The 27,080-nt window shown below is 37.6% G+C and overlaps 1 protein-coding gene across 5 annotated transcripts in view; it reads left to right on the top strand.

Moving 5' to 3' along the window:
* The window catches only part of Dnai4 (dynein axonemal intermediate chain 4), an 80,867-nt gene that overhangs the window by 36,973 nt on the left and 16,814 nt on the right, over window positions 1-27,080 (top strand). For all 5 annotated transcript variants that reach the window (XR_015451911.1, XM_087212889.1, XM_004841493.4 and 2 more), the window contains 9 exons: window positions 1,461-1,617; window positions 5,081-5,220; window positions 11,261-11,416; window positions 12,833-13,027; window positions 16,516-16,724; window positions 20,210-20,296; window positions 22,049-22,200; window positions 26,248-26,405; window positions 26,692-26,813. Coding sequence is in view for 4 of the 5 variants with exons in the window: in XM_087212889.1 (XP_087069015.1) it covers window positions 1,461-1,617; window positions 5,081-5,220; window positions 11,261-11,416; window positions 12,833-13,027; window positions 16,516-16,724; window positions 20,210-20,296; window positions 22,049-22,200; window positions 26,248-26,405; window positions 26,692-26,813 (1,376 nt within the window). In the remaining variant the exon portion in view is untranslated. The remainder of the gene's footprint in view (window positions 1-1,460; window positions 1,618-5,080; window positions 5,221-11,260; window positions 11,417-12,832; window positions 13,028-16,515; window positions 16,725-20,209; window positions 20,297-22,048; window positions 22,201-26,247; window positions 26,406-26,691; window positions 26,814-27,080) is intronic.

The raw sequence follows: 27,080 nt of genomic DNA, 5'->3' as shown, positions 1-27,080 counted from the left end.
ATTGCCAACATTCCTGGTGCACTCGTGGGCTTCTCATTTATCTTCTGTATTGCTTATTGTCTTCATTGATGCAATAAAAAGTTTGAACTAGATATGCTTCAAATTGCAGCCATGTGGATAATTCATTTACTTTTTACTTATCCTATCTTAGCCAAAAATACTTTACAAGTGACATCTTTGCGTTAGTTTCAGAAATTATTGCACAGATAACAAAAACTTTTTAAAAAGAAGACTCACCCAATGCTAAAAAGGATTGGCAATTAAAACTTTTTCTCTTTCCTTACCTTGTCCATCTGCATAATATTTTATTCTTATAACCACAGTTTAGATCATGTTCTAGACTATTCTGTTATTTAACATTTTATTGCAATCACTTTCATGATTTTAAAATTATATCTAATAATATTCACAAATGAGTATACCATAATTATTTAGCTGGTCCAAATGATTTTACTTTTTGAGATAGGGTCTTGCTATATAGCTTAAACTGGCCTTGAACTCACTCTGCAGCCCAGCCTGGCCTCAAACTCATAGTGATCCTCCTGCCTCAGCCTCCCAATTGCTGGGATGACAGATGTGCACCACTGTGGCCAGCTTGTATTTTTTTTTAAATAAGGGTTTTTTTTAGGTGGTGAGGAAGAAATTTTTCTCAGGCATGGGCCTTCTAAAGAAGAGACTGGACTTTGTTCTCTGAAACTATGTTTTAAAGTCTTATTTTCCTAAAGCTGTCCAAGCTTCAGCTGTGCTAAAATCTCACAGATCTCTGCTTCCCACTTTTTAGTTAACAGAAAACACCAAACTCTGACCTCTGTATCATATCGTGGCTCTTTATTATCCATACAACCAGTTCCAAGTTCACTCAGTGCTAAAACTGTATTTCCAGTACAACTTTCCAAGGACTTTGAACTATTGACTCTTCTAAAGGTTTTGGCCAGTTATTCTCAGCATACTGTTTGCCTGGACATTGAGCCCATTTTATTCCTAGAGTGAGCCAGAGCTTCTCTTAGAGACTGTTGGTAACTCCTGGTGAAGGTGATTACAGTCTAAATCAAAAGACAACTTATAAGAATATTGCTGGAGATATAGAAATTAACTTCAGGGCTTAAAGATGGGGTGCATGCCCTATCCCCCAACTGTGCTTGCAACTATATTCTTCCTGGATAGTACAGTCATTCATGCTGGACTCCCTGTTGATATTGTATTGCCACTGGCATTATGACCATGGGAAGGAGACGAGGGTAGGCTTGATACATACAGTCAGCAAAGGAGACTGCTGAAGGGCTGTAAAGCGATTTGGTCTCAGAGAGGTTGAATGGACTATCTATCATATGTTGCCTGTTCCTCCACCATAGAAAGTCGCCTGCAGTATACAGTCTATCACGGCATTTCAGGGTCTAAGAAGAAAATGCTAATGAGCAATAACAATTCGTCAATGATTTTTATTAAGCCATGTATTTCAGACCTACGAGTTATGAGGGCAGCCCCTGAGACAGTCCTAACAAAAGAAGACCTGGAGAAGAATGTCGAGATCCTACTCACAGAGACAGACACACTGCGGTTTTTTGACCTGCCGACAGTGATGGTCTCTGTAGAAAGTGAAGACGCAGAGAAAGTAACGTATGTGTATTTTAGTTGTCTACATTGCTTCTGCAGTGATAAATCGGCGGTACTTTGTTTCTATGATGGGTTCTTGTGGGTTTCTGGATGTACTGGATATAGGTGTGTGTGGCTTGTGAAATTATATATAAATCTTACACGTCCTGGCAAATTGTATGGAAAGTGTGTATATTGTGTGTAAATTTCCCTAGAGGAAAACCCCATAGTTTTTGCCATATTCTTCAATACTGAGGCAAACCTTTGAAGAGAGGGGAGATGTAGGTTAAGTGGGTAGGAGGTTATGGTAAGATAGGAGGACTGAATTCTGGTAATAGCTAACAGAATGTTTTCACTACAGAGAATAAATGTTTGAGGTGACATATTCTGCTTACACTGGTAAAAACAATACACATGTGTATCTGAACATCACATTGTACTACATGAATATTTTAATACAATAATAAAAATAAGGTAAATACTATTTTGATGCATTTTAAATTATTTTTAATTTTAAAGGATAGTTTTTTTTTTCACTACTCGAGATCGAACTTGGGACCAAGCTCTTGCCAGGCAGGTGCAGTGCCACCGAGCTACGTCCCTGGCCCTGGTTTTTATTTTTTAAGACTTACAGGAAAATGTGTTACAGGAAAATAAAATAATTTACTCTTTTGCAGCAGATTTCTTATTTCTCTTTATTATGAATGTAAATAGACTCTTAGTTCTTGCCTGAAGTATTTTGACATTCTGTTGCTCAGGGCAAGCACATTAAAAATTGTCATGTATTCTTGGAGAAATGGCTCCTTTGTCATTTTGGAATGTCCCTATCACTGATAGTTTTTTTTTCTCTGAAGTCGCTTTATCTGAAATTAATAGTTACTATAAATAATAGTCATTCAAATTACTTCATGGCAAATATCATTTGAATATAATTCATAGTACTAAAATAACCATCACTAAAATAATTTTAGAATATTACCCTTGCCTGAAATATAAAATACTGGGTAATAGGCCAGGCATGTTGGCATACTCCTATAATTTCAGCCACTTGGGAGGCTGAGACAGGAGGATTTCAAGTTCAAGGCCAGCCTGGGCAAGTTAGACTCTATCTCAAAATTTTAAAAAAGGCTGGAGATATAGCTCAGAGGCAGAGAGCCCCTGGGTTCATACCCCAGTATTGTATGGAAAAATTATTGTAAAATTGTTTGGACTGTACAGTACAACTGGTTTCTGGATTAGATGCATTTAAAGGCTCTAAGAAGTGAGGGAATGTTCCCTGAACCCTGCAAAGGAGAAAGGGGGCTGGGGTGTAGTTTAGTGGGACAGTGCCTTAGCATATGTGAGGCCCTGGATCCAGCTTCCAGCACCTAAAAAGGAAAATTTTAGGTCAGGCCTAGTGGTACACACCTGTTACTCCAACTCACTTGAGCCCAAGAGTGCTATGCCAACCTGGTCAACACCCAGATCTCAGTTCTCCCGAATGACCAGAGGTTAGTAGGGTCTCCTGGCTGCTCTCAAAAGTCTCTGGAGGAAGGGATACCCCATTTAAATTCTTAAGGTTCCCTCAGTTTGAGGTTGGTTAAAATTCACCAAACTAATAAAAAAAAAAAACAACCAAGTCATTATGAATAAGAGTAAACAGAAATAACAGACTCTACATCCTGACCCTGAGTAATGATACTATCAGATACAGAATACAGAACAAGTGTGAAATGTTTAAATAAATACAACAGACTTAAAACACCATTAGCATTAAGAAACTATCAAGTTGATGACTCAGTTGGATAAAGAATTTTAAAGTATGTTTATATAACTGTTTAAAAAGCAGACACTGGTTTGAATATTATGTTAGACAACTGAATAGAAATTTAATAAAGTAGAAAACAGAGGTGGTTAAATTATACAAAATGAATCTTGAAGAGAAAATGCTTTATAAAGTATGAGACAGTTTAAAAGCATGTTTACAAGAGAATATATAGTCAGTTTTAAAAGGGCAGATTAGAAGGGAGGAGAGGTACTATTCAAAGAGAGAGGGTAAGGGCTTTCTCAGACTATTGGGAGATACCATTCCACAGAAGGAGAAATAAATAAAAAATCCACAAACAAATGGACTCAGTGGATAGTACTGGCACTACAGAATACCAGCTATCGGGAAAAGACTTTCAAAATGGAGAAAGAAAATTTCACTTGCAGAAAAACAAACTGAGAGCATTATCCCCTTTTAGGGATAAAAGTCACCTCATAATGATAAAAAGGTTTAATAAGTCTATACTAAAATAATCCTGACAAAATAATCTTAAACATACTGAGCAGAAATTAGAAACCTAGTAAATATTCTTGTAACTAAAAGATTCAAATATATTAATTATTCATAGGCCAGCCAGGAAACAAATTAGCATGTGTGTGTGTAACTTGAATAAAAGTCATAATATATATAAATTTGAGCAAAAATTTAATGTTCATATTCATATCCTTGCACTCGAGAATTAAAGAACACATTCTTTTCAAGCATACATGGAAAACTTACAGAAATAATTTATGCATAAAGCCCTGAAGCAACGTTTCAAAATTTTGAAAGATAAATCATACAAACTAAATTCTCTGACCACAATGCAATGAAGTTAAAAATAACATAAATCTCAACTAAGCCACACATTCATGTACACATTTGGAAGCTACAAAGTACATTTAAAAAATTCCTTATAAAGACTGTGTGTTGGTGGCACATGCCTGTAATCCCAGCACTCAGGCTGAGGCAAGAGTATTGCTGAGAGTTTGAGGCCAGCCTAGGTTACATAATGAGTGCAAGGCCAGCCTGGAGTACATAGCAAGATCCTCTCTCCAAAAATAAAAATAAATAAATAAATAAATAAATAAATAAAATTCCTCATAAAGAAGAAATCATGCAGATTTCTAAAAATACTCAGAACTAACCAATTATGATAATGTGAATTTCTAAAAGTACTCAGAGTTAACCAATTGTGATAATAATATGTACTTATTGGATGACACAAAAATTAGTATTTTTGAAAGAACCTGTAACTTTAGATGTCGATTTCAAAGTTCATGCTGGGGATGTAGCTCAGCAGTGCAGTGCCTGCCTGGTAAGTGCAAAGTCCTGAGTTAGATCCTCAGTACCAAAAAAAAAAAAGTTCATAAGACTACATAGATAGTGCTACTGTATTAGCGGTAGATGCTAAGAGTACACATTGCGAAGGTATGGTATAAAAAAGTCCTTCAGAGGTCATTTAATGCAATATTTTCCTAAGGATTTTTTTTGGCACTAGGGATCGAACTTGGGACCCTGGGGAACCACTTAGCTAAATGCCCAGCCCCTAGGATTTTATGTTTTGAACTTTCACTTCGCAGTTTGGTACAATCATAATAAGTTTTTAATAAAAGGCTAATATAAAGATATGATATGTGTAGTACTAATTTCCATTGATGAGTTATTCTACTTCATTATTTTCTACTTCATTTTTTATAGCCAGAGAAATAAGAAATATGAAATCCTTTGTAAAAATAGATTAGGCAATGATTTATATGTTGAACGGATGATGCAGACTTTTAATGGAGCACCAAAAAATAAAGATGTACAGTGTGATAAAATCATAATGGAAGATCAAGGTAATTTATTTCATTCTCCTTGCTAAACTTCCATGTTTCAGTATGTGTCCTTTTGAGTCTGTCAGTCAACAATGAAATGTTGAAATATATAGAGCAGAAATAGAAATAATTGGCCAAATCACAGTAGTAGTTGAGTTCTGTGATCTATTGCTTTCAGAATTTGACATCTAAGTTAACAAGTAATAAAGATACAGATCTCAGTCATGTAATAGGAATTTTGGTTCTTATGTATACAATGTCATAGATCCCTGTATTCTTTGTTTGTGAAAAATTTATAGAAACTAATTATGCCACAAAGAATATCTGCCACAAGTAAAAATATGCCACAAGTAACATTTCAAGTGAGCCAGACACTGTTCTAGGTCCTTCACATATATTAGGTGATGTAATTTTATCAACTCTGTGAGGCATGTAATGTTGTTATTCTCCATTATATAGATCAGAAAATGGGCAAAGAGATAGTAGATAACTTGATCCTGCCTTGGAACCTGTGCTGTAAACTACTGCACCTCCTACCTCTCAATATTTATGAGACTATCTCTTTGAGAACACTTAATAGGCAAAAATCTACCACCTATGACCAAAGGAGTAACAGGAAAGAGGTTATGAATACTCTTGTCTTTATTCCTCAACAAAACTATAAGCAAGTTTAAAAAAATTAAAATAGATAAATTGCTACCAAAAAAGTTTAACCATTGTTTTTCATAAAAGAATATAGGGATATCTTGTTGGTGGGAACACCTATTCCCTATTCCTAATATTTCCTTTTATGTGGAGAATAGGAATGAGGATGTCCATCTCCATCTTTTTAAATTTTCTCACTCATTCCTACCTAGGAACAGAGATGTGACTTACCTGATGGGTGAGTTTGGAAGTAGAAATGTGGGCATGCTTGGTTATTCCCTACCGGGGACCCCTGCAGTGGGTTCTGATCTCCTGCTCAGTGCTATGATGCATGGTGAGAAGACAGAGAAACAGAGTTAAAGAGACAGATACAGGGAGCCAGGGTGACCAGTGCTTGAGCAGTCAGTGGTTTGAGCAAGCAAAGGCCATGACCACCCAGAGCTGTTGATATTTATTGGTGACATCATAGTTAGACTGAGGTAAAGGGGCTACGTGGAGGGACTACATGGAGTTACTATGGCGACGTTGCTAAAGGAGGCAAAGCTTGTGAAGGAAGAGACAAAGCTTTCTTTAACTTGGAACAGAACAGCCAAAGAATAGGTTGTGGTTAATAATTAACCTTGTATTTTTAGTAAAAAAGATTTTAACTCTGGGAATGGAATTTGGATAAGAGTCACTCTGACCTCGGCACATGGCTTTGACCAGACTCACTTCTAAAAAACAAGCCAATTGAGGGGTTAACTCTTTACAGCCTGCATTTCTTACAGCCTGCTTTGGGCATAATCAATGGGGTGGTATCCCACAATTCCCCTTCCTTCCTTTTCCTGGTGGCAGGCTGGCATCAGGAACTAAAAATTGTTTTCTCTTTTCTTTTTTTTTTTTCGGTACCAGGGATCGAACTCAGGTCCTTGTGCCTGCGAGGCAGGCGGTGGAACCACTGAGCTAAATCCCCGGCCCCAGGAACTAAAATTTGTAATTGACTTCTCTGTGGAGAAATTTTAAAGGGGTAGGACCAGCATGGACCCAGGCTGTGATTATCAAGTTACACCTTGGAAGTTTGTCTAATTCTGGGACTCATGATTAAGGAGCTCATTGTTGCTGCACACCTAAACTATAGAAGTCAGTCTAAACTTTCTTAGTAATATGGGTGAACATTGATGATCTGTGCTTTATTCCTTGTTAGTGTGTTAATTGGTAACTCAGATGAGCCCAGAACAATGAATCCTTGGGTGGTATCTAGCAACATTAGGATTTTTAAAAAGAGAATATGAATACAGTAATTAGTAAAGGTTTTAAATAATTTTAGTGGATCACTATATGTGATTTTATGCTAATAGAATTAAAAATAATGAAAGAGTAGTTCTTTATGGAACTCAAAATTACCAAAACTGCCTAAGAAATGATAGAACTATACATGATGGTTAAAGAAATGGGAAATTTTTTTTTTTACACAAAGAAATCTATTGATTTATTTATTGAATCAAAATTATACTATGTATAAAACAGCCATCTCTATACAGAATGATGTAATGGATCTTAATATATAGTTATCTTTAAAAGTCAAGATGCAAGTCACAGTGATTATGAATATAAAATTTACATTAAGACATTCTCCAAAGGTGATTTATTTGGATATCCGTGATCGAAGTCGTCGTTTGAGAATCTGGTGATCACTTTCCTTCACTTTCTGGTCCATTAAAATCACTTGGCCAGATATATCAATAGGAGATGAAATTTCATTTGTGTATAATTTCCTTTTTGCTCTTTTTGGTTGAGACACATTTTCTTTACTTGCTTCTAGATTTGAATGCTTTGAAGGACTCATTGTTTCAATTATCTTCTTTACTTTTGATTGAAGAATTGGAGACTGTTGTAAAAAGTCTCCAAATTTCTGTAGCATCCCTTCTTTTTTCTGAGAGGCCAAGTTTCCGCTAATCGTGGGTGTCTGACTTCGGAAAGAGTGTGTTTTCTTAGATGATAAATGTGCAGAAACCTTTTTGTCAGAAGAATGTCTAGTTTCTGAAATAGGGACCTTAGGGTTTGCTCTGGGTGTAGCATTCTTCTTATTTTCACATTTCACCAAGTCCTCCTCCATTTCACTACTCTTCCTCTTCTGGGCCTTAGAAATCTTAACTGTCACTGGTGTGGTACAACCAGGGTGTTTCACTGCCATTTTGTTTGGCTGTAAAGGTGTAAACTAAATCTCTAATTCAGGCTTTGGAAATTGAGTACTTTGTTCATTTTCTGTTGACACTTCACAAGAATCAAGAACTACTGATCCATCCTCTGCTACACTCCTGGAAATTTCAAAACTTGTTGATTGAGGTTCATTTTCAACCATGGCAGGATCTGTTGAACTAGTATATCTAGGTTTGATGACTATGCTTTGTTTTTCTGTTTCAGAATCCTCTGATGTGCTCTTCTTTAATTGTTCGATTTCATTATCTTTCTGTATATTACTGGAGGTCAGTGTTTTCAGCTGTATTTCTAAAGCAGCAACCAACTGATCTTGTTCTTCTCTCCACTTCTGAAGGTCACTGTTTTTCTCTGCTAGCTGTGCTGTCAGTACTTCCACTTCATTTTGTTGCTTTAAACAATGTTCCCTGTCTTCAGCATATTTTTTCATCTCTTTGTTTCGTAGATTTTCAGCTTCTCTTGCTTGTGTGATAAGCATCATTTTTTCTTCTAACCAAGAAATGGGAAATTTTTATCAAAGAATTGCCCCAATGTGGCTCACAGGAAGCCCAGATAATCATAGAGGTTTATTCTGTAAAAGTGAGAGTAATTTATAATACCTATTTATAATACCTACATGTATTGGTTAGGGTTCTCCAGAGAAACAGAACCAATCAATCAATCAATCAATATATATATATATATATTTTATATACACACACTATACAATAACATATACATATATACTATACAGTGCAGTAAATTTATTTTATTTAGAGATAGATAGATATAGATATAGTCCTGTGCCTCTAACAATATTTTGGTCAACAATAGACTGCATATACACTTGTGGTCCCATGCAATTAGATTGCCTAGTGACACTGTAGCTAGTTTGTACAACAGTGAAATCACCTGAAAATGCACTTCTGCAAACATTGCTATTGTTAAGACAATAGACGCATGACAGGAAGAAAGGAATTCCTTATATGCTTGCTGGCTTACATGATTATGGAAGGTGACAAGGACCATGATCTTCCCTCTGTACACTAGAGACCCAGGAATGCTTCGTGGGTAGTCTGAAGGCCTGAGAGCCAAGTACCCAGTGGTGTGTGGTCCAGTTCGGTTCTGGAAACCTTAGCACTAGGAGCACTGAGGGCAGAAAAATCAATGTTTCTTTTTTTTTTTTCTGCTACATGGAACCGAACTCAGGACTTTGCACATGCCAGGCAGGCGCAGTGCCACGGAGCTACATCCCCAGCCCCAGTGTTTCTTAGTAACAACAACACAATAATCATTCAATACAGTTCAGCACTTACTGTTGATAAAATTGTCTGTACAAAAATAGTGTGATAATATATCTGAAATAAAAAGGAAACTTTTTGCTTAAGTATGAACTACTAAAGACATCCACATTAAATATTGGAATTATGAAGTGGTACCAGCTATAGTAGCTATTCAGCATTGTTTTTGCCATTCCACCCATTGCAGTAAGACATGGATAGGTCAAATTATTATTATTTGTAGTCAATTTAATACCTATTTATGGTAATTAGCTTTCTGCCATTGTGACAAAATACTGAAAACAATCAATGGATATGGAGTGAATATTTGGTTTGACTCATGGTTGTAGAGGCTTCAGTCCATGTTCTATCACTTTGGGCCTGTGGTGGCACCATATATCATGTCAGGATCATGCGGTACAGAAGATCTGTTCACCCCTGGCATCTGGGAAGCAGAGATGGAGAGGATCCCAATGTCTTCTCCAGGGCACCCTCACGTGACCTCATTTCCTCCCCTGGGCTCTCAACAGTTTTACCATTTCACAGTAGTGCCACAGGCCTTTAAAACATGGGCCTTTGGGAATATTCTAGGCTGTAGCAGATACTCAAGAACATCAACTGAAAAACAGTAGTTCTGGAATGGTACTGGCAAAAATAACAGAGTAGGTATTTCCAGCAATATGTATTTCCACAGAAATGTCCAAAAAACCTAAGCCAACACTGTCAGAGTGAACTTTGTCAGAACTCTGGAAAGTAGTTAAAGGTCTACAGCAGCCAAGCAAGAGCTGAAGTGAGAGAAAGACAACTTAGAATTGCTTGTTTCTTCCCTGTCCTATTCCTAGCATGGTGGTGGTTTTAAAGACTGTAAGCCAACTTCCCGATGTGAGAACCTGATCTTTAGTTCTAGAAGGAGCAGAGCACATACTATTCTCAAGGAATTGAGAATAATTCAGACTGCCTTGGGGATTACCTGAAGGACTGACACAAGGCACTTGTCTTTTTTTTTAAACCAAACTCAAAACTCTCTCAAGTGGTAAAAAGCTGTATTCAGGGCATTTCTCAAAACCATTCTAAGGAAAATGAGCACAAATCACCATTGAAAACATTAGATACCAGAGTTCCTTCATTTCATGTTACAAATATAATAGTTCTACCAATCAAGTAGCTGCATTTATTAGGTTCAGATTCTGTTTTGATGTTTAAGGAGAAGAGTTCATCATTAAAATACCGCCGTTTAAAGTACTAGAAAATCTAGTACGTTTAACATATACATTGCTCTATGATCACTGATAAAAAGAGTTGCTGTAAGAGTGATATCAACCAATGAAAAGGCTTGCAAACTTTAAAAATTGCATGGAGATAAACAACATTGTCAATTTTTATTGAATCAAGTTAGTTAATTTAAACAAAAATTTCAGAAGTGGAATAACACTTATACTACTACACAAATTTCTTGAGAATAGAGCCCATCTTTTCCCAAGAAATACAGCCTTTTCACAAATAGGTACATGGGGAATTTTGCTGGCTAAAAATGAAAGCCCATGATTATAAATGAATAGATCTGGAGAATGTAGCATGTTGTATGTTGACCACAGATGTGAACCTAAGAGTTGTATTGTTGTCAAGGTCTGTGTCACTAGATCAGCCCCCATGGAAGACAGATGACGTCGTGCACAATGCGCCGGCTTCAGGAAGAGAAGGAATTGCAAGGGTCAGAAGGGCTGGGACTAAAGGACTAAGGCATTGCAGAGGCCAGTGGTGTGAGGACTAAGGATCTTTTGATGTATCTTCACCATTTTTGATGTATCTTGCCATTTTTACCCACTTCCTGCCTTTGTTGTAAAAACAACAGTATGTTTAAATGAACAAAAATAGACTTAGATTTTACTATGACTAGCTTTGTAGAAACCTAAAATATTAGGTTTTGATTTAAAATAATTTTCACTTTTCTATCTATTCAGGCATAATGGCCACGACCTGGGATCTGTATGATTCTTACAGTGCTCTAGAACTTTCATCTTTAGCAGTGAAACGATCTGCAATTGAATCAAGTAGTAAAGCAAGTGTCCTTCCTAGGGAACGGGACCAAAGACTCCTGGGAAGCACTACGGACAAAAGTAAGATACCATTATTGCAATTATTTGAATGATGTTTTCATGTGACATTTTAAGTTCTTTTTTGGCAGTACCAAATTTTTCTTTTCGTAGAACATAAAAAGCACAACTTTTACTCAGAAACACTATTTCTCTTCTGTATTTTCTCAAAGTCTCAAATGAAAGTTTTATTTCTGCTTGGATACCTGTCAAGAGTTTTCAGAGTCTTTCTCTGTTGCTTCTTCCCTTGCTGTTATACTCTTTCACACATGTGAATGTTGTCCTTTTCTCTCTCCCTTTCTATGGATTAGATGACTTTCAATTATATATGTATCCTAGATGATCTTTTACAACTTTCCGTATTAGCAGGCTTTGTTTGACATAGCTCTGGCAGAAGACAGTGGGAGTCATTCTCTCTGCTGCCAAGTGGAAGTAGAAGCTCAGGTGTCTACCTGGCCTCCGCTGGCACCTGCAGGAGGGTTATCCTCATTCTGGCTGAGCAGTATGCGACCTCACTTCCTTTGACAGTTTTGTGTCTGGGAGGAAAGGACTGGCCATTACTAATCCATGTGTGGCCTCCTCTGACACCACAGAAAGGGGGCCACCTTCTTACCTCTGGGTGGTGAGGCGGGCTCTGATTCTCCACCAGTCGGATTCTCAGAACTCCAGTGGGGATTGCTCATCTTTTGAAAAACGGTATATAATATATAAAGTACATATATATGTTATATATGTGATATATAATAATATAATATATAATATATTACACTATTATATATCATATATAATATGATATATAATATATAATATATATAATATTGTATATTATATATAATTTAACTCTTTTTTGGGGGGATACTGGGGATCGAACTCGGGACCTTGCGCTTGCGAGGCAGGCAGTGAAACCACTGAGCTGAATCCCTGGCCCAACAGTATATTTTTTTGGGGTTTTTTTTTTTTTTTGGTACAGGGGATCGAACTCCGGTCCTTGCGCTTGCATATCAGGCAGCGAAACCACTGAGCTAAATCCCCAACCCAACAGTATATTTTTTGATGGTTAAGAATTCTAAAAATATTTATCCTGGATTTGTCTTGTACATAAAATATTGTAATAAATGTTTGTTGAAGCTGTTGGAAACTATAAGCAAACAAATGGCAATGACAAAATGTCTTTTTTAAATCTTTGGAATGCGTGAACCAGCTAGTTGTGGTGGTGCACACCTGTAATCCCAGGACTTGAGGAGGCTGAGGCAGGAGAATGGCATGTTCAAGCCCAGCCTGGGCAATGTACTGATTCAGTGAGACCCAGTCTCAAGATAAAGAAATAAAAAAGGGCTCAGTGTGAAAACCCTAGGTTGAATCCCAAGTGCTGGAAACAAAACCATGAACTTTGTAATATTATCGGATATTTTATCTTTATATCATGTTCATATTTAACAGATAGTGAAGCTAGTTCTCTAATGGATATAGAAAATGTAATTCTGACTAAAGTCCATGAGGATGAAGAAGACCACGCAGATGCAATATTAAAATCTGACAAATTTCTTCAGGACTTATTTTTCATGGAACGAGTTATAATGGAAAATATATTTCAGCCAAAGCTTGCAGCTTACCGCCAGCTTCCTGTTTTAAAAGGTATTTAAAAAATATAATCATTTTAGATAACCTCAAATTATTTTAAAAGTTTAAATGGTATTATTACATATTTATAAATGTAATGTCCATCATGGGTACCACTTATTAGAGGACATGCTTCCATGTTGACATACATCCACAAATGTCTTTTATGTCTTTGTATGGCCACATATGTCTTTGCCAATTTCTTCATCCCCAACTTCCCAATTGTGTTTTTCCTGAGCCCCCGCCATCCAACCAAATCATTGCTTCAAGTGATGAATCAGCTTATAATCGAACTTCTGCCTATTTTTCTTTCCAAATAAAATGTGCAGCCAGTTGTACCATTTGAAGTCCTCCCAGTGGGAGGATTTCCCTTCACTAATGTCCTGTGGAGATGTCCCAGGAAAGGGCTGAGGTGCTGCAGCCATCCACTGTTAGGTGGGACCTGCAGCATACTATGCAGGGTCATCTGGAAACCAGCCCTGGTCTTCTCCATAGGCCACAGCAGAGGTTGCAATGAGACACATATTACAGCTCAAGGAGGCCGAGGTGACTGGAGCTGGTGGACAGAGAATTAGACAGGAGGGTGCCACGCAGAGAAAATAACTAAACAAATCTGCCATTGAATCTTTGACTGCAGCATATGCTATGCATGTTAGGATAAAACTCCACAAAATCAAGCAAAGAGCATCTACCAGGATGCTATATAAGGTACAACCCTCAGAGTCCACACTCAATTGGGAGACATTTGGAGTTCTGACTAGACAGAGAGACCTTGCTGCACACATGAGACAGTCAGTAGACATCTGGAACACTTGTACCTTCATGATAGGGCTGAACTAGCCCGAGGAAATGCTAGTATAGACACTCCAACAACCTGCTAGAAAAGGCCATAAAATATCATTCTATCCAAAATCAGATTAACTACTTGCCAAAAAACATGTCAATGCTTTACAAAGGACGAAAACATAATCCCTACATTGAACATTAACATATACAATTGACAGCATCAAAAAAAATACACTAGTAATGTGAAGAAGCAGGAAAATATGACCCAGAATTGCAAGAAAAATCAGTCATTAGAAACAGATGGAAAGGCCATCAAGATAGTGGAAAAAGAAGACAAGGACTTCTGAAAATGTGTTATATCCAGAATATTCAACACCATATTGAATAAGAACAGATTTAGAGAACTAAGACTACCTGACTTTGAGACTTACTAGCAAGCTGCAGTAGTCAAGCTGGCATGGTATAGGTGCGAGAACGTACAAATAGATGAGTGGATCAGAACAGAAAGTTCAGACGTAGACCACGTAAATATAGCCACTGGACCTTTGACAAAAGAGGAAAGACAATGCAACAGAGCAAACGTAGTCTTTGCGATAAATGGTACTGGAACAACTAGCCATCCGTACACAGAAATGAGTCTAGACACAGACCTCATACCCTTCACAGACATTAACTGAAATGGAACATGGCTCTAAAAATGTAAATGCCAAACTCTTAGAAAATACCATAAAAGAAACCCTTAATGACCTTGGGTATTACAGTGACTTTTAAAATAAACACCAAAGGCACAACCCACTCAAAGGGGTATTGATAGGCTGGACTTCATTAAAATGAAAAGTTACTGCTCCTCAAAAGATCCTGTTGGGCCGGGGATTTAGCTCAGTGGTTCCACTGCCTGCCCCGCAAGCGCAAGGACCCGAGTTCGATCCCTGGTACCAAAAAAAAAAGACACTTAAGAGAATAAGAAGACAAGTCACTGGAGAAGGTATTTCCAAAAGACATAGCTGAAAAGCGACCCATTATTTGAAATATACAAAAAATCTCTTAAAGCACAACAATAAGAAAGCAACAACTGCCATCTAAAATCAAGTAAATGACCCAAAGTGACATCTCAGGAAAGAAATGCACAGATGGCCAATGAACACATGTAATGTGTCATTGGGGATTTGCAAGGTAAATAACGATGAGGTACCACTACACACCCATTAGATGACCAAATCCCAAAAACTGACAGCTCCGAGTGCTGGTGAAGATGTGGAGCAAGAACTCGGTCATTGCTGGGAATGCACAGTGGTGCATCCTCCTTGGGGGACAGGCAGTTCTTATAAAACTCACTGTGCTCTCAGTATACAGTCCAGTAATTGCTGGGTATTTATCCAAATGATCTGAAAACTTCCATCTCAGAGCACTCCTGCATGTGAATGTGTGTAGGAGCTTTATTCATAATTGGCAAAACTTGGAAGGAGCCAAGATATCCTTCAGTAGGTGATTGGATACCTACACCATGGTACATTCAGATAACGAGTATTGTTTAGCACTGGGTTACCAAGCTAGGAGCAGACATGGAGGACACAGCAGTACATATTATTTAGTGAACAAGTATGATTCCAGCTGTATGACATTTAGGAAAAGGCAAAGCTATAGAGCAAGTGAAATGATCAGTAGTTGGCAGGCTAAGGCCCCACACAAGGATGAATAAGCAAAGCACAAAAGGCTTTGGGGGCAGTGAAGCTACTTGCTATGATATTCTACTGGAGGGTACATATCATCAGACACTTCTTGAAACCCATAGAAGGTACAGCACCAAGGGTGAATCTTCTTGTAAACTGTACTTTGGGTGATAATGATAGCAAACCAGAAGTAATAGCACGCTCCCAGGAGGATTTCAGAGGTGCCACCCCAAGGACTTTAAATAGGGAGGGACTTGATTCTCACCATTTCTCCCAATCAACTCAGGTATTTGGCTGATGTAGAAAACAGATGGGTCTTGGGGAATGCAACGAGTTATTATAAACTTAACCAGCTGGTGACTCCAGTTGGAACAGCTGCTCCAGATGGGGCTTCATAAGTCTGCGCAAATTAACACATCTTGTCCCTTACCTTGTATGTAACTATTGATAAGCAACTGTTTTTTGTTTTTTTTTTTGTAATGTCTGTTGGCAAAAAGCCACCAGAAGCCATTTGTTTTCAGTTGCCCAGATTCGCAGCAGACTTTCACTGTCGTCCCTCAGGGATCTATCTGCTCTTCAGTCCTGTGTCCTAATTTAGTCTGCAGAGACCTTTCCCTTCAATAAGCTATCACCCTGGACCATTTCACTGGTGATATATGGATTTGACCAGATAAACAAGAGGTAGACCAATTGGGAAGACATTCTGGAGGATGGAAAATAAATCTTTCAAAACATCAGGTGACTTCTACCCCAGTGAAATTTCTAGGGGTCCCATGCTCCTGACTCCTTTTCTAATGAAAAAGGAGGCACAGTGCCTAGTGAGTAACATAGTCCTCCTGTGGATGTGCCACGATGGCCCATTTACTGAGTGATCCAAAAGTAGGATCCAGAACAACAGGTGCAAGATGCTGTTCAAAGTGCCTTTAGCCATTGACCCACTAGGTCAGGGTATCCGAAGCATCAGTGGTATACAGAGATGCTGTTTGGAGCCTTTGTAGGCCCCTATAGTGCAGAGGACAATGATGTTTCTATTTGATTTAATTCTAGAACCTGAGCCTGAAGAGCCCAAAGAGTTTTTAGAAGGTGAAAAAGTTGGAGAAGTGGAAGAAGAGGTTAAGAAGGAAGAGGAAGAAGAAATAGAAATAAATGCAGAACAATCAACAATACCAGCCAATTTGGAACGACTTTGGTCTTTTTCCTGTGACTTAACCAAAGGTCTTAATGTGAGCAGCCTTGCCTGGAATAAAATAAATCCAGTAAGTTGTCAAACATTTTAATAGCATTTTTACTCATTTATCAGCAGTGATCAAGAAATTTTTTTTCTTTTAAATATTGCATTCATTTGATATGCATGAGAGTCAGAATTTTAACCCTGGCTTCTTGCTTAAGTATTTCCCAGGAAGTCATTGGTGTAAATCTTTCCTTATCCCCATTGTTACTATTACCAGTCGTGGGGATTGAACCCAGGACTTCACCCATGTTAGGCAAGTGCCCTACCACTGAGCCCCGCCCCAGCCCTCCTCCAATTATTAAATTTTAATAATGAAGTTTGTTTTTTCTCTCAGGTACAGAATAAGGATTTAAATTGACCATAAACCCCAATTTTAGAATGTCTCTAGAACAAGTTCATGTTTCACAAAGGGAAAATGCAAATAGTTACAAAATAGTGTTTTTTCCTTATATGTAAAAGCATTACCATTTTTATCTTACAAGTTGTACTTGGGATATAGCACTTTCTGAATCCATGTCAGGTACTGTACTGAGAAGAATATCAAAATATTAAATGATTGGTTTATTTTACTGTATATCAAAACTCACGTGCCCAAATTTGGTTTCTCCTCAAAGTCATCTTATTTGAAAGTATGTGATTAATCTAGTGACCTTGTGAATGTGTGAAATAACATTGAGATTCCTTAACATATATTATTCCAATAGCAGCAAATACTTAAATAGCACTTAGTATGTACCACGCACTGTTCTAAGTGTTTTACTTGTGTTGATTCCACACAGTAACTTTATGAGTTATGTGCACTGTTATCCTCATTATGTTGATAAAGAAATGAAGTACAGAAAGGATAAATAACTTGTCCAATACTACACAAGTTAGTGATACAGCCAGGATGAGCAGACCTCTGGTACCAAGGCTCTTGGCCTTTCCTACTGAATTGCTGAAAGTCATCTTAACAGAAGGAAGGTGGGTCATCAGGCTAGGCAATGCTATGTTTGCTTGTAAAAAGGAGATAATTACAGAGTAGAAAACACTGGTTTTCTCCTGAGGTTTATAAACTGGTTTTGAAGGCATTTCCCAATTTTAATTCCTAAAATCTTGTGGGAAATGGCAGTTTCCTTGAATAAATATGTAGTACATTTTTTAAGTGGTCAAAACTAATCTGTTTCTTGAAAATCACATTGTATTATGTATATTTAAGAATTAGCGGGGATTTAGCTCAGTGGTTTTGCTGCCTGCTGTGCAAGTGCAAGGACCCGAGTTCATTCCCCGGTACCAAAAAAAAAAAAAAAGAATTAGCCCTAGGATTTCATTGACACATTTTATCAGGTACTATGTATAAACATGATAGTTGTCATGGTTATTAAAAAACAAAGTCTGCAATCATTTTTGTTGAAAGACATTATGTTAATTATTACTTTTAATAAAAGTAATCTTACTACAGATTTGTCTTCATGAAACCATATTTAGGAATATCTTATAGGTAAGTGGGATTTACTACATTAATAGCAATCTGTAATAAAGAGATATGAAACATTTTTAGAAACAATGTAAAGTACTAGCACTTTTTAATTAACATATTGCTATTGGGATTAAATTAAGTCATTGGAACGAAGCTAATTGAAAGCATACTGTTGGTGGCATATATAATGTTTATTAATTCATTCTACAAATATTTATTGAGCATTCTTTCTGGTGGCACTGTTAAGACACTGGAGATGCAGCAGCAATTAAATCAAGGACTGTGCCATGTAATAATTTCTGATGTGCTTTGGTAAGGAAAATAAATGGACCCTTGGAAGCACCTGAAAGAGTCTCTTGAGTGCTTATTGAGAGAGAGTAATGCCTTTGAGTCTAGAGGAAAAGGCAATGGGTTTGTCACTGTCACGTTGAAACGGGCCGAGGGGAAGCCTGTGTTGAGAGAGGAGGAATTGTGGGCAGGTGATGTTGGCCTGCAAGGGCAGCAGTGACCAGAAAATACATCAAAGATAAATGCATTCCGATGGCAAAAAGTAGCCTGAATTTGGTCAGCCATTAAACTTTTGTCTATATATTTTCACATGGTGCTTTTTTTTTTTTGGTCCTAGGAATTGAACTCAGGACCTTGCACTTGCCAAGCAGGTGCAGCACCACTGAGCTAAATCGCTGGCCCATTTTTTGTGTTTTGTTTTTTGAGACAGAGTCTCACTATGTAGTTCAGGCTGGCCTTGAACTTGTGGCAATCTTCCTGCTTCAGCCTCCTGAGTGATAGAACTGCAGGTGTGCACCACCATGCCTGGCTCACATGTACATTTCTTCCTAGTATTTTTTTTTTTTTTTTGGTGCCAGGGATCGAACTCAGGTCCTTGCGCTTGCACAGCAGGTGGCGAAACCACTGAGCTAAATCCCTGGCCCATATGTACATTTCTTGAAATAACCTGCTGTATTAGTCAGCTCAGGCTGCTATAACAAAATACCTCAGGTTATGCAGCTAAAACAACCACAGTTTACTTTCTATCAGTTCCAGAGGTTAGGAAGTTGAGGTGGTTCTCACTGAGAGCTTCCTCTCAGCCTCCTTCTCACTCACTGTGTCCTTCCAAAGTGGAGAGAGAGCTCTGTTGTCTCCTCCTCACCTTAGAAAGTCACCAATCCTATCTGATTAGGGTCTCACCTTATGACCACCCTGAACCTTCATGGCCTCCAAAGTCCTTTCTCCAAATTCAGTCATTTGGAGGTCAGGGCTTCCGCATGAGCTTTTGAGGGTACATTCGGCCCATAACATCTGCTTTTCATTTCAATGTCTTTCATTTTACATTTGAAGTAATTAGGCCATCCTCAAAAACCTATCAGGTATGAAATACAAAATACATTCTTGGAAGATGATATCAATCAGTAAAAGAACTTGTCAGCAGTTAGTTCTTTCTAGGTACCTAATCTTCTAAAAATGAGAAGTATTATACTAATTACTTTATTTGCTTAAGAAAATGGAGGTATGAAGTGAAAATTGATGGTGTCTTAGTTGTCTTCTTGTTTCAGAGACAAAATACCTGACACCCAAAATTAAAGGAGGAAAGGGTTATTTGGCTCATGGTTTGTTGAGGTTTCAGTCCATAGTCATCTGGCTCCAAGGCAAGGTGGCATCACAGAGGAGAAACAGTTCATGGCAGGCAGAAGACAGCAAAACAAGTGATAATAGAAGCTTCTTTCTGACCCTTTTATATTCAATCTTGGCTACCCTGATTAGGGCTTCAGGTGCCAAACAAATCAGTGGACTAATTTAGTAATCACACACTCCTAATCCCAGCATCCCAGTCTAGATCCAGCCACCTCTGAAAAAGCTCCACCTATGACCACATGAGACTGGGGGGAGATCTAGACACAAGCCATAACAGATGACATACCAATATATTTTTATTCTCAGTGGAAAATTTTACCAGTATTTTTACGTATAGCTTGTTAATAGCTATCATTATACATGTGCCAATATTTTTATGCTATCTTCTCTTATTTTAAATTTATTATTCTGGCTTTCAGGATCTTCTGGCTGTTGGGTATGGACACTTCGGATTTAAGGAGCAAAAAAGAGGATTGGCTTGCTGCTGGTCGATAAAGAATCCCATGGTAAGCTAAACAGGAGTGAGAACCATTTGTATTTAGTTAAATATTGACAAAATTCTCATAAAATATTTAGCTATATGTGATAATTAAACAAGTGCCAGGAGATTTTATAATTTAAAAATTTTCTTCTTTATTTGGTTTGGTTTGAATCCACAGCCATTAATATTTGTTCTTGTTGACATAGGAGAAAAAGAATTTATTTATGAATTCACTCAGTAAATATTTATAGAGCATGTACTTATGGTTAGGTTTGAAGGCACAAAATTGAACCACTATTGAATCACAGCTAATTATAAAGAAGGACTCGGTAAATGAAAATCTTTTGACAATTAGACATTTCTTTTTATACTTGGTTGTTCCTTAATATGGGGTATGATCAACATTTATGGTGAATGTTTGAATTTTAAAAAGTTGTTACAGTGAAAGATACATCACCATTAATCTCCCTCAGGATCTTCTGCCTCTCTTTGAACACACTCATCCTGTCACCCTTGCCACTTCCTGTAGCTACTCTGGATTCCTCTTTCCTGAGTGTCTTTAGTTGCGCTGTCCTGGCTACTTTGGTGTCCTGAATTGACTCAAAATGATTTCTTTTCATGTTTACTTTTGAGTTGGGGAAGAGCTGGAAGTTGCATGGTGACAGATCTGGTGAAGAAGGTGGATGAAGACACACTGTGATGTCTTTATGAGCCTACCTCTGGTGGATGGTGCTTGGCAGCAGCATTCATATATTTTTTATCACACCTCCTAAAGATACTCAGGAAAGAGGACTCCAGAATTGCTTCAGAAAGTGATATGAATGATAGGATAAGTGTGTTTGAGGTGAGGGGAAGGATTTGAGGAGGATTCATGGCAATGTACCTTTTACTGCAATATATTTTTAAAGGTTAAGTTCATTGTATATTTTAAGCACACTTCGTATATGAATACCTCTTTATCACCTGATACTCATTCGAGCTAAGATAGGTTAATATGACCTTCTTAATGTCATGAATTTTGCAAACAGAATAAAGTATCACTATAATCTTTTTTTGGTTAAACAGCCCTAGTCAGTCTGTTGCTTTAAAGCTTTCCATTTAGTTTTAAATCAAAACAGAAATGTGACCAGGGAAACTTAGGGAAGGGCCAGAAGATCATATAAAAGTAATGTAAATTTTTATAAATAGCTCATCTGTCAGGGAACAGGTTGATACACCATTAAAAGGAACAAGTCATTCTAAATGTGGAAGGCTGAACATAAAATTCATCATTGGTAGCTTATCTTCTTTTCCACAGAGGTGGTTAGAAAAAGGAAAGGATTTAGTGAAGCTTGGTGGAGTGTAGAACAGAGTAAATTAGAGTTTTTCTATTATTTTCAGAAATAATTAGATAAGGTGAAACAAATACTGGAGGACAGGAATATCTGCTACAGATGATGTGTTTGCCACTCATTCTTTCCCTAACAAGCGAGCTGTGTCACGGCCATACCAATCCTGCCGAACAAGTACCAAAATAAAATATTGTAGCTGCCCACAATGTACTTCTTAAAGCCATTGGTTGACTGCTAAGAATTCCTAGTTTTATCAAAAGAAAGGAATGACTAATTGCGGTTTTGTTTCCATTTATACTAGAAGTTGCTAGGAAGACAGGAGTAACTGAACATAGATGACTTCTTACATCCCCAGGGCCACCAGAGGCGCCTCAGCCATGGCAGTGTCCTGCCTTGCCGTGGGCACAGAAACGAGTTTACATGTGATGTAACTGTGTTTTATGCAGTGGCCAGAGCGTGTTTACCCAAGTCCATATGGAGTCACAGCTGTGGATTTCTCCATTGGAACACCTAACTTGTTAGCAGTTGGCTATTACAATGGCACAATCATGATTTATAACGTGCAAAGCAGCAATAATGTTCCGGTTCTGGATAGCAGGTGAGAACCATGAAATACATGCTTTTCTGGGGAGATTTGCTCTAATTTTATTTAGTTTTAAGAGAGCATGTGTGTGCTTACTGAGAGGGATACCATTATTTTAAAAACATTTAATACTTTTTTATATTGTTTCTCCAGATGAAAGGCTCTGTCGTAATGATCTGTTTCATTTTTTTTTTTTTCTTAATTTTTTGGGATTGAATCCTGGGTCTTCACACTGAGCTATGTCCACAGCTCACTCGCTTGCTTGCTTGCTTGCTTGCTTGCTTTCTTTCTTTCTTTCTTTCTTCCTTCCTTCCTTCCTTCCTTCCTTTCTCTCTCTCTCTCTCTCTCTCTCTCTCTCTCTCTCTCTCTCTCTCTTTCTTTCTCTTCCTTCCTTCCTCTCTCTCTTTTGTATTTTTATTTTTTTGGAGACAGGATCTCATTGAGGGCTGGGCTCAAACTTGCAGTCTTCCTGCCTCAGCCTCTCAGAGTTCTGGGATTACAGGTGTGTGCCTCATGCCTGGGTTCCTTTCTCTTCTCTGCTTACCTCACTGAAAAACTTCCTTGGGCCTGACAGCTTAGGGTGATATTTAAACTTGCTGTGGTGCTGTCCCCTGAAGCAGCCATACTGTGCTCCTTCCTCTTGTGCTTCCTCTCTGTGTGTCTTCATCATTGCACGTGGCACACAGCATGTCACTTATTTGCAGATAGACGGGTCTTCCTGAGCTTCATTAAATACAAGCTTGCCGAAAGCCAGGCTGATCTTACCTCTGTATCCTCAGTGTGTCGCACAAAATCAGACATGCAACGGCATCACTGTGAATGTTTACCTAACAATGAGTGAATGGGTGGGTTATATTGAGAAAAACAGGAAGTTAAAATAATCTTATAGGTTAGTTTGGTACTGGGCCACATGGCACTGGGGCTAAGCTGAGCTGGTATATTTATATCAGTGTTCGAATAAACTTACACCTGGAAATAGCCACTAAAACAGAAACTCTTAGACTTAATTTTGAAATTATTTGCACAGTTTTGTAGGGATGGACCTTTGTGTTTGTTTCTAGGAGGAAGATCCATAATTTTTACCCAATATTGCAAGAAATCTATGATTTTTTAAAAGTTTGGAAGGTTTCTATTAAAAAACTAAGAATTAGTCCTAGGAATTGAGTCCCCCATTAATTTGATAGGAAAGGAGTCAATATTCTGAGAAATGATTTTAATTTTTCAGAAAAAATTTAATCAACCAGACAGAATATCAATATAGCAGGCAACCCTGAAACGCAGCAAGAAAAACTGTTTTCTTGAACAAGATTTAAATGACTAATTGATTTAAGCTATGAAAAAATTATAAAAATGAAGATACTTTTATTCAGTGTGTCTAAAAGTAAAAACAAGTCAATTGACAGAACTGAGCTGTGCAGGGAATGCACGGAGCGATAAAAGTAGATCATGAGAAGAAAATATTTGTGTCTGTATTCTTGCTAAGGAGCTAATATACTTATAGTCCAGTAAAATTTTCCTTTTGTAAAAATAGGTAAAAACCACAGTGAATTATGGCAAAGTGGTCATCTATCCTGTTTTTAAAAATTCTTTTATTTTCCATTAAGTTTATTGGTACATTTTAGGTATTCAATACAGTTACATTCAACATTAGGATCTTGTACCTGTACATGATGTATCTTGGTTTTTATTTTTTCCCCATTCCCCTCCCCTCCCTTCACCCCCTCCACCCTTCCCTATTTACAAAGACTTTGTTTCCATGTTTTCCTTTTCTCATATTTTTCTATACTCTTCTTTCCTTTCCCCTACCCTTCCCACTTTCCCTACTCCCTTAGACATTTTCTTCCTATTTCACAATATCAGTTATCCCTTTTGATCCTTATTTACACTTTTAGTTTTTCACACCAGAGAAACTATTCTGTATTTACACGTGTGTCCTATTTACTTCACTTAAGTGTATGGCCTCAATATACATCCACTTAGCTATAAATGTCTCTAGTTTCTCATTCTTTATGGCTGAGTAGTACTCCATTTTATGAAAAAAACACACACACACATTTTCTTTATCCAGTCTCCAGTTGATGGGCACTTGGGCTGTTTCCAAGCTTTAGCTATTACAAACTGTGCCGCTATAAACATGGGTGCACATATATCACTGTGGTATGATTATTTTAATTCTTTTGGGAAGATACCCAGCAAAGGAATAGCTGGGTCAAATGGGACTTCTAATCATAGTTGTTTGAGGTATTTCTGTATTGATTTCCACAGTGGTTGCACCAGTGTACCCTCCCATCAACAATGGAGGAGGATTCCTTTCTCCCCACAGCCCCGCCAGCATTTGTTATTTGTTGATTTCATGATAGCAGCCATTCTTTCTGGGGTGAGGTGGAATCTCAGCATTGTTTTCATCTGCATCTCTCGAATGACCAGTGATGTTGAACATTTTTCATATATTTATTTGCTGCTTTTACTTCTTTGTCTGAGAAATATCTGTTCATTTCAGATGCCCACTTTTGAATTGGGTCTTTATATCTGAGGGTCTGACTTTTTTAGTTCTTTATATATTCTAGATAGTAGACCTTTGTCTGAGGAACAGCTGGTAAAAAATTTTTCCCACATTGTAGATTGTCTCTTAGCTCTGTTGGTGGTTTCTCTTGCAGTGCGGAAACTTTTTAATAAGATGAGATCCCAGTTGTTGATCTTTGGGCTAGTTCCTGTGCCACTGAGGTTTTGTTCATAAAGTGTTTTCCTATGCCAATGTCTTTGAGAGTTCTACCTAACTTATCTTCCAGCAAGTTTAGTGTTTCTGTCTTAATATTTAGATCTTTGATTTACTTTGATTTTAGTTTAGTGCATGGTGAAAGATAGAGATCTAGTTTTAATCTTTGGCAGGTTGAAATCTAGTTTTTCCAACACCACTTATTAAATAGGCTATCTTTCCTCCAGTGAGGATGGTTGGCTCCTTTGTCAAAGATGAGGTGGCTGAGTGTCTGGAGTTGTTTCTGCATCTTCTAATCTATTCCACTGATCCTTGGGTCTGTTTCTTTGCCATTACCATGCTGTTTTTATCACAGTGGATTTGTAGTATAGTTTCAAGTTGGGAATTGTGATACCCCCTGCCATGTGTCTGTTGCCTAGAATTGCTTTTGCTATTCTAGGTCTCTTCTGGTTCCAAATGAATTTTTAAATTGTTTTCTCTAGTTCTGTGAAATATACTCTTGGGATTTCAATCGGGATTGCATTGAATCTGTATAGCAGCTTTGGAAGTATGGCCATTTTCACTATATTGGTTCTTCCTATCCAGGAACAGGGAATGTCTTTCCATTTTCTTATATCCTCTTCAATCTCTTTTTTCTGTGTGCTGCAGTTCTCAATGTAGAGGTCTTTTGCTTCCTTCGTTAGATTAATTCCTAGGTATTTCATTTTTTTGGATGCTATTGTGAAAGGGATTGTTTCCCTAATTTCTCTCGCAGTGAGTCTGTTATATGTGTACAAGAAGACTATTGATTTCTGAGTGTTGACCTTGTATCCAGCTACTCTACTGAATCTGTCAATTAAGTCTAGAAGTCTTTTGGCAGAGTTTTTTGGGTCTTCTATGTAGAGTATCATACCATCAGCAAATAATGACAGTTTAACTTCTTCCTTTCCTATCGTTATTGCTTTTATTTCTTTCTCTTGTATAATTGCTGTGGCTGATATTTTCAAAACTATATTGAACAGGAGTGGTGATAGTGGACATCCTTGTCTTGTTCCTGATTTTAGTGTGAAGGTTTTCAGTTTTGATCATTTAGTATGATGTTGGCTGTTGGTTTTTCATAGATAGCCTTTATCAAGTTAAGATAGAGACCATCTATTCCAATTTTCTTTGGGGTTTTTATCATGAATGGGTGTTGAATTTTGTCGAATGCTTTTTCTGCATCTATTGAGATGATCATATGGTTTTCAAAATTCTTAAAAATTATATAAATATATTATGATTCTCTAGGATGCCATGTTTATCACTATTTGTCAAGGCCTCTAAATTTATCATGCTAATTCTGTAATTGGCATTCTTCCCTGTTTTAGTGAATCACCTCAAAAACATTTGGGACCTGTTTGGCAACTGCAGTGGATAGAACAAGACCGAGGAACAACGGGTGATGACAAAAGAGAATTCCTAGTTTCCATATCAGCAGATGGAAGAATCTCCAAATGGGTTATACGGAAAGGACTGTACTGCCATGGTGAGAGAGAGAGAGAGAGAGAGAGAGAGAGAGATCTTTCTCTTGTGTGTTGAATTAAAAATCCCTGTGAGTCGTGTATGAATGGTAACGTATTTATTTTGGTTTGGCCAATAAGAAAGGAAGCTGGGTTTGAATATTGTTCCTTTAAGCATTTAGTTTTGTTTTTTGCTAATTTTAACCTAATTACATGCAAAAGATGGCAGAAATCGCACTGTTTGCAGAAGAGACACATGTGGTACTTGCACACCTTTTATGTGGTAAATAACAAATTACATTTTTAAAAAAGATTTGATGCGGTTAAAACGAACTACGGCTGGCAGCAACGTGAAAGGAGGGGACAAGGAAAAGAAAGGAGAAGCTTTACTATCACGACAGGCCCCTGGCATGTGTTTCGCTTTTCACCCCAAGGTAAATTGTTTCAATCCATTATTTATCATCCTCTATAGCAACGTCAAAAAGTTGAAGTGTAGGAAGGTATAAAACATGACAAAGTATTGACAGGGTAGTAAATGCTGTCTTTGTACATGAAAAAGCAGACAGAGATGTGGCTGCTGTCCTAAGGTAGAACGGTGTGGTCCAGTTGACCACACCATGTTCTCTATCTGCTTTTCCAGGTAGAGGAGAGGTGTGTGTTTCTGAAGAACTATGGAAAGCTTCTCTTTACAACTGCACACT

Source organism: Heterocephalus glaber, unplaced genomic scaffold (genome assembly GCF_053883595.1).
Source record: "Heterocephalus glaber isolate CG9 unplaced genomic scaffold, H.glaber_assembly_v1.0 deba00001442, whole genome shotgun sequence".
Classification (NCBI taxonomy): domain Eukaryota; kingdom Metazoa; phylum Chordata; class Mammalia; order Rodentia; family Bathyergidae; genus Heterocephalus; species Heterocephalus glaber.
Note: the sequence above shows the minus strand (reverse complement) of the source record. Positions and strands in the feature narration are given on the sequence as shown.